We start from the raw sequence: 8,467 nt of genomic DNA, 5'->3' as shown, positions 1-8,467 counted from the left end.
GTCACCCCTAACCAATGCTCACAAGCAGAAACAGCTGCAGTGGGCCCAGAACTACATGAAGACTAATTTTCAAATAGTCTTGTTCACTGATGAGTGCCGTGCAACCCTGAATGGTCCAGATGGACGCAGTGGTGGATGGTTGGTGGATGGTTGGTGGACGGCCATGATGTCCCGACAAGGCTGCGTCGTCAGCAGGGAGATGGTGGAGTCATGCTTTGGGCCGGAATCACGGGAAAAGAGCTGATCGGCCCCTTTAGGGTCCCTGAAAGTGTGAAAATGACCTCTGCGAAGTATGACTGACCACTTTCTTCAATGGTACAAAAAGAACAACTGTGCTGTCCGCAACAAAATCATTTTCATGCAAAACGATCTCAAGCTGCAAGGAACACCTCTGCATCATTGGCTGCTATCGGCACAAAAGGAGAGAAACTCATGGTGTGGCCCCCATTCTCCCCTAACCTCAATTCTATTGAGAACCTTTGGAGCATTCAAGCAAGCAAAACAGGTGGGAGGCAGTTCACATCCAAACAGCAGCTCTGTGAGGCTATTCTAACATCCTGCAAAGACATTCAAGCAGAAACTTCCCAAAAACTCACAAGTTCCATGGATGCAAGAACTGTGAAACTGCTATCAAATAAGGGGTCCTATGTTAATATGTAACTTGGCCTGTTAAGATGTTTCTGATTGAAATATCTTGTGATTTCAATAAATATGATCTACTAATGCTGCAGATTCAATAAATGACCATTTTTAATTCTCTACAACCTATGAAATGTTTTGAAACTCTGTGTGCATAATAATTTGGAACTGTGCATTTTAAGTTTTTTCTTTTTGAAAAACATACTGTTTTCATCGGGAGATTTGTTCAGTAACATTTAAATTATACTCTAATGGTCGATGTCTCGAAAATTATGCTGACTGTCATTTGAATCGACTGTTTAGGAAAATCAGAGAAAAATACCATTTGCATAATAATTTGGAATGCAGTGTAAAGACTAATAATCAGTACCGTCTGTGAAGGTTCTCAGTCAGTACCGATTAGTTTTTATTTTTTGTTTATTTGTGCTTCTGATTGCATTTCCTGTTGTGATTGAATGCAACATAGATCTTAACCTTTACATAAAGGACTCAATTGACTCAAATAACATCAAGTGAGCCTTTGAAAACTGTTCAAAAGGAAGAAAAGTAAAAGCATTTTACAAAAAATCGGAAGACTTGGGACGTCAAAATGGAGAGAAAGGCAAGAGACCACACCTAGTCCGACTATCATTGATTAAAAGCTTAAAAGGCTAAACAAGAAAACTCAGACTCAAATCCACTGATTTATCCAAAAAGAGAAAGTACAAAGTGAACTCGACAGCGACACAAAGACATGGAAAAGTTGTTAAATACTTTTCTGCACATCATGCATGATGTAAGTCACATCCCTCTTGAATTTTCTTCTGTTGTTCATGTTTTTACTGAAACATTCTGCTTCTTTACTTCATCTTGTTTCAACAATAAAACCAGTACAAATTCAGTAAAACCTGAAAGTCCACTTCTCAGCAACAAACTAATTTGTCTAATGGATCCAGTGTCTTAAAAAAATGAGTGATCAAAGTTTGTCCTGAAGTAAGAGCTGAACATCTGGTTCAAACATCACAGAGCAGAAACAAACAGTCAAACTGTTAAAGTAGGAGACAAAAAAACTTACAGTTTCTTCACACAGAGACACGAACAACAAGCTCCACACCTGGACATTAAACAGGGACACACAGGTGAGCTGCTTACAGGAAGGAGGTGGGACTCCACCTGAAGCAGGGCAGGTGGGAGGGGCTAAGCTCTGTGTGTGTTGATGCTGTAACATTAAAAAATATGTTGTCTGACTGCTCAGACTAAATCTAGTCAGAGTAAAGTTCGCATGCTGACGTGTGAGTACACGAAACCTTGTTGAAGCTGCAGGTGTGAACACACTAATCACAGATCGTCTCTCACACACTGTTTGCTTTGCTTGGAATATAAAAGCTTCAAATGTTCAGCATGTTTCTCTGGCTTACTTAATATATTATCATGCTTTTCACAACTACATGAATGTACTATTGCTGTGTGATTTATTACTGTTACTGAAGGTCCCATAGTAAAGGGACCTCTGGCTAATACGGCGGGGTCCCTGTCGGCTCGTAGCCGAAAAATAGCTTTACTTTGTTGTCTGGGTCAACTTTGCTTGCGAGAGACAGAGAGAGGCGTAGAAAGACTGCTCCAACGGAACTTATTGTTTGGGACAGTCGAGTCTTAATAGCTTACTTATAACTGGGCTCGTCAGGCACTCTTCTTGGCTGCAGTGGTTATTATTATATTTACATACTACCAGCTCCCATTTTTGCTCGATGACAACTCAGTTTGCCGACATTCCTCATCATACAGAGGTCCGCTGGCTGAGTTGGGGAAAAGTTCTCAACAGAGGTTTTGAGCTAAGCAAGGAAATCTGTCAGTTCATGGACATGGCATGTATGATGCGGCGAAGGCATTTCAAGTGAAGCTGTCACAAATGCACCAGTGCAGCTTGCCTCACGTTCCCTGTTGCCGAGTAATGTTGAACAAAGTCGGCGCACTTAGCTCCGCTAACATCACTGTTTTATCCCTTGTTCTTCCTGTTTTGAAAAACCGTCTTTCTCACTGAACTGCTCACTAAACTAGAATTGTATTTGCTGGAAAATGACAGAAATATAATCTCATAATAATTATTGCAAGAGCAGGTTGGGATGCATAATTGATAACAGGAAAATACACTGCTCGGTTACGTCAAATCATCATCAATGAATGTGGTAAAACAGAATCTACAGCTTTATCATTTGAGGTGAATTTTTCCACACGTCCACTCTTACCTGTTTCTCTTGGCTCTCTTCCTCTTTGTCCTCCTCTCTCAATCCTTGTTAAATCTTACAGTGAATAAAAGACATGAACTGATCCACATCTGTTTATAACAATATTCAAACCCAGTCTGCAGCTGGACACTCACAGGTAACATCATTTTGGCTTGCTGTCACCTTGATCTGCAGCTATACCGGAAAAAACACTGAAGCCCAATTCCATCAGAATAGGAAGAGAAATCTTTAACAAACTAAAATAATAAATTGCATCATCTCCTCAGCTGGCGACTCGCAATATACCAGCAGACTAGTGGATCAATAGGTTCAAGTTATTCATTTCTAGTAGTTTAAAATACACCATCTACTAGTTTTATACACGATTTAGAGAACAAATACAAATAAGCAGACACTTTATAAGTCACAGCAACGTCCCCGCACTATCAGAACAGTTTGAACTTTTGCTGTATTTCCGTTAAAGTGTGTTTTAAATTGGTGTCACTAATCTTCTTTCTGCCGTAACAACTAAAGTCTTATTAGTCAATCAATGACTGAATGATTGTTTTTGACTACATCTTTTCTATTAAAAATAATGTTTGAGTTGTACAAGTTATTCTACAAATATTTAACTTAAATATAATATCTATGTTAAAGGATTCCTAGATCACCATATGACATGGAACGCTTACCTACAGTTGAAGTAGGTAAACGTTCCATGTTAAATTTAAATCAGGTATTTTTATCTCATAACAATGAGATATGGTGTAAGCTGTTGCTAACATATCAAAATGTCATGGCGGAAACACTCTGGACTCGTCCGGGATTTGAACCCGGGCCCGCTTACACCCAAAGAGCTCGCAGATGTTTGGTTACTTTGTCACTATGCTGACTAACTGTCTTTGATTTGTTGGAAACGGTGATATTTAGCACAAAATCCAACAGGCTTTAAATCAGAAAGCTAATCTTTCACATACACCGTAATAATGAAATCACAGTCCTCCACTGCTTTATGTTGGCAGGTTCTAAGTAGAGAGAGTCTGACTAGACGTTGTTACTGGGAAGTGGAGTCGAGAGGGAGAGGGGTTAAAGTTGCAGTCACATACGAGAATGAAGAACATCAGTGTAGATTTGAAATGAATGCTAGAGGTGAAACACACCGTGGTGTAATAATCATTTATTACACACGGGCAATTCAGGATGTAATATAGATTCTAACTTGAAAGTTCCTCTTTGTAAGGTTAAGATTAGTGGTATAGGTTGTATCACAGAGTCTCCCGGCCTCCCCTTCCTACCTTGTACTCATACATGAGTAGTAATATGTATGTGCTTTTATCACCCCCCCCCTGCCACCACCACCCACCAGCTCTTTTGCACTATTGTATTGTAGAGATGCTATATGCTCCTTAGCCCCCAAGCTTTACAGGGTTTAGGCTGATCGTTTATTTTTCTCAGTGTATTTAATGACAGGGAAAGTCTTTTCAACCAGAGGGGTTGAAAACAGGAGGTTAAATCCTTACCCTCCAAAACTTCGAAGAGCGCACGACATGGTTTAAGGACTCCCCTTTTTATACAGGGGAGCAACTGGAGTGGTTTGCACTGTCTGTTTAGCCAGGTTGATGACGCCATCAAGAGGGACAGACACAACACTGCGTACGAGGGTATTAGAAAACGCCTTGTTTTTGACTATTTAGCGTCAAAAACAAGGCGTTTTCTAATATTCCTATAGAGGATGCAGCGCAACTGTGGGACCTCGCAGAGGGTCTGCTAATCCAGACCCTGCCGACTCCTTCCCCCACTCCACAAGGCTGCACTGCAGACCCAACTGGATCAGACCTGTCAGAGGAAACAGAAATCAACATTAAACTCGCAACCCTCCACCTGCTGGAGATTGTGCTGAATGAGTATCAACAAGAGATAACGGGGATGTCCAAAACCATGGGCTGCATCTTCCTGAGGACGCATTTGTAGGCCGATTACATCACAGCCAGGCGACGAAGGCTGTCCAAAACTGTAGACTCCTCCAAATGCAGCTGACAAATGCGTCCTTTATTCAAATGCATCTGAGAACAGGTGAGTCTTCAACCTGGATTTAAATAAACTGAGTGTTTCAGCTGATCTGAGGCTTTCTGGGAGTTTGTTCCAGATATAAGGAGCATAAAAGCTGAATGCAGCTTCTCCGTGTCTGGTTCTGACTCTGGGAACTGATAAAAACCGGATCCAGATGACCTGAGGGATCTGGAAGGTTCATACTGGGTCAGGAGGTCACTGATGTATTTTGGTCCTAAACCATTCAGAGCTTTATAGACAGATAGAACCTTTAAGTTAGTCCTCATCAAGGGGAAATTTCAAAATATATAGACCAGCATCAGAACTTGAAAGTCTATCCTCTGACGGACAGGCAGCCAGTGTAAAGACCTCAGAGCTGGACTGATGTGGTCCACTTTTTTGGACTCGAGCAGCAGAGTTCTGAATGAAATATTGGGTGTGGGGGGAGATTACCATTTTATGACCTGGATGTTGTTAGAAACAGTTGGAAGTCACGCACACAAAGAGACACACATTCTCACACACTCACTCATCAAACAAACACACATCCACATGCATACACACACACATACATTCTCACATGCATACAGATGTTTACACATCACACTCATTAGTGCCTTGTCTTAGAACCATTTGGGGATTTTACGGTGGGAGGTGCTTTTGCTGTGATGTGTATTGTGTGAACTGTTTTGGGAGATTTGAGATCGGCCTGTAGTTGTTCATTTGTGTCTTGTCAAGATTGTCCTTTTTCAGTATAGGTTTTATTACAGCAGTTTTTAGTGGTTCTGGAAACACCCTGATATTAAAGAAAAGTTGACGATCTGTAACAGGTCTGACTCCAAAGTCTTTGAGACCTTTTTGAAAAAACTTGTTGGCAGGACATCTAAACAGCAGGAGGAGGAGTTCAGTTGACCTAAGATGTCCTCCAGGTCTTTGCTGTTAATAGGGTGAAACTGTTTCATGGTGTTTAAACAGTTTTTCGGTGGACACAGTACATATCTGGATCTGCTGTTGATGTACCAATTGCTTGTCTAATTTTTTGGATTTTTTCTGTGAAGAATTTGGCAAAGTCATTGCAGGCCATGGTCGAATGAAGTTCAGCTGCCACTGACACAGGAGGGTTTGTTAGCCTGTCAACTGTAGAAAATAAGACCCGAGCATTATGGCTGTTTTTAGTGATGATGTCAGAGAAGTAGGACCTCCTTGCACTTCCTCAGTTGTAAATTATAATTGTGAAGTTTCTCTTTATAAATGTCATAATGAACCTGGAGGTTTGTTTTTCTCCATCTGCGCTCAGCTTTCCTACACTCTCTTTTTTCATTTTTCACCAGTGTGGAGTTTCTCCATGGAGACTTTTTCCTTCCAGAGATAACCTTCACCTTAATGGGAGCAATAGTGTCCATTACATTTAACATTTAGCATTGAAGCTATTGACGAGCTCATTGACTGACCCTCTGGACAGGTCAGGTGTTAATGGGAAGACCTGGTTAAAAATTGCACTACTGTGTTCAGTTATACACCGTTTTGTGATCACTGCTGTTGATATATTTGTGTGGGCTGAGATTTTACTTTCAAAGAAAACACAGTAATGATCAGACACGCCCACATCAGACACAGTAACCTTTGCAAATGCTCAGGCCCTTGGAGATCAGTAGGTCAAGAGTACGGATGGGTACCGGTATCGTTCTGACATAAACGGTAGTAACCAGACCGAAAAGCAGCGCACATTTCAGTGCTTTATTTCGGTGCTTTTTTCCCTGAATGTCATACACTTTGGATTCTAGCCAATCATTTTACCTTTGAAGCAGTAGTAAGGCAGGCCCAGGTACGTACGTTCTTTTAGAGCAGAGCTACATGATTAAAAATGCCCAAGGCGAAGCGGTCAAAAGTCTGGCTGTACTTCACAGCAAAAGATGCAAACAATCAGATTAGTGGGAAAATGATTCTGTGAACCTTTCTGCAGATCTTTAGGAGTGCTCATCATTACATTGCATACTTCTCATTGCTCCTGTTCACTGTATTATTCCATTCTGTTCTATTCTGGTACATTGTATTAATGCATTACAGCACATACTGTTCAATTAGCAGCACTTCAGTTTTAAAATTAATAGCATAGAGTATGCAACATCATGTCAACTACATCATCAACAGATAATATTTTAAATTCTCAGTATCTCTCTTACACACGCAAACTCACACACAAAAGCTATGTCCCAATTCATAGGCCGCACACTTTGGAAGACCCGGCCTTCGTGGTCTGCGTGGGCCGGCTCCTTCGAAGACCGAGAAGGCCTTCTGGTTGCATACTCTATGCTGATGCAAGCTCAGCAGCCTGTAACAAGTGCTTTAAGGTGATACTTAATACTCTGCCCCATTCATGAGAATATCATCAGGTAAACCAGAGACAGGCTCTAACATTTTATTCTACATAGCAATAATACTGACAATTAATTCGCGACTGTTACTCTTGAACATTGGTGAAAGCAAGAATGTCTGCCAAACTTATGCTAACGATTAAAACCACCTAAAGCTGCAAATAACACAGTAATATCAGCACTAAAGAAAAAGTCTAATCAATCATCAAAGAAACCAAAAAAGTAGCAGCAGTGTTTTTACATTACTCACCATCCGCAGTGGAAGAGTACACTGACGGAATAAAACACGGGTGCCTTGTTTTCCTTACATGGCTAAACAAACACAAGATGAAGTCCCACCCAAATAAAGTCAGTCATTAACTAGACAACAAAAGTTTAACTAACAGGTGATGGTATGTACAAAGAAGAAAAGCACAACTGTGGGCTCAGTAACAATGATGAAAAAGAAAGAAACTGTAGACTAAAACACACATTTATCCAGTTTTCTGTCAATGACTTCTGTCTATTTAAGTTTAATGAACTCGGCAGAGACGCCATCAGATTCACAAAGCCAAACTCCAGCATAGAGCGGCTGAGTGAATGTGGTCTGGACTCTGTGGAGGAGAGTCATGGTTTCAGAGACGCTGTAGAAAGACAGAATACCTGCTCTGTGATCCAGGTACACTCCTACTCTGGAGGACCGAGGACCTGAGAGGACAGTTTGGACTTTGTTGTGCCAAAATTCATATTTGTTGATATAACACTTCAGTGACCACGATTTTTGATTGAATCCAAAAAAACTCAAGTCTGATTTTCCTACTCTTCGGATATTCTTGTATGTGACTGCTACTTCAACTCCTTGTCCTCTCCACTCCACCTCCCAGTAATAACGTCCAGTCAGACTCTCTCTACTCAGGATCTGAAGCCATCCAGTAAATCTGTCTGGATGATCAGAATAGGATTGTTCTTCTTTGGTATACATAGCTTTTCTGTTCCCTTCAGATAATAACAGATGTCTGTGTGCTGTGTTTGGATCCAGTGTGATTTCATGTGAATATTTTAAGAATCCAGCTCTGGTCTTTGGCTCTGCTGGTGACAGTAAAACATCCTCTTCAGTGACTGTCAGTGAGATGTTTGTTAATTCCTCTCTCAGGATGTCCTGTAGTTTATCTCTGGTCTCTGACACAGCTGCTGTCACATCCTCAAAGTAGCTCAGAGGAC

At 41.0% G+C, this 8,467-nt stretch overlaps 1 protein-coding gene and 1 pseudogene across 1 annotated transcript in view; both read right to left on the bottom strand.

Annotated features, from left to right (window-relative positions):
• Positions 1 to 1,926, bottom strand: part of LOC102303865 — a 16,361-nt pseudogene extending 14,435 nt beyond the window's left edge.
• Positions 1,927 to 7,728: 5,802 nt separating this feature from the next.
• LOC102297318 (tripartite motif-containing protein 16) overlaps positions 7,729 to 8,467 on the bottom strand; it is a 2,324-nt gene continuing 1,585 nt past the window's right edge. Inside the window, exon 2 of the mRNA XM_042216473.1 lies at positions 7,729 to 8,467. Coding sequence (XP_042072407.1) covers positions 7,770 to 8,467 — 698 coding nt within the window. The 3' untranslated portion in view covers positions 7,729 to 7,769.

The sequence above is a fragment of the Haplochromis burtoni genome, unplaced genomic scaffold, assembly GCF_018398535.1.
Source record: "Haplochromis burtoni strain Fernald_Lab_line unplaced genomic scaffold, NCSU_Asbu1 Contig_1068, whole genome shotgun sequence".
Classification (NCBI taxonomy): domain Eukaryota; kingdom Metazoa; phylum Chordata; class Actinopteri; order Cichliformes; family Cichlidae; genus Haplochromis; species Haplochromis burtoni.
Note: the sequence above shows the minus strand (reverse complement) of the source record. Positions and strands in the feature narration are given on the sequence as shown.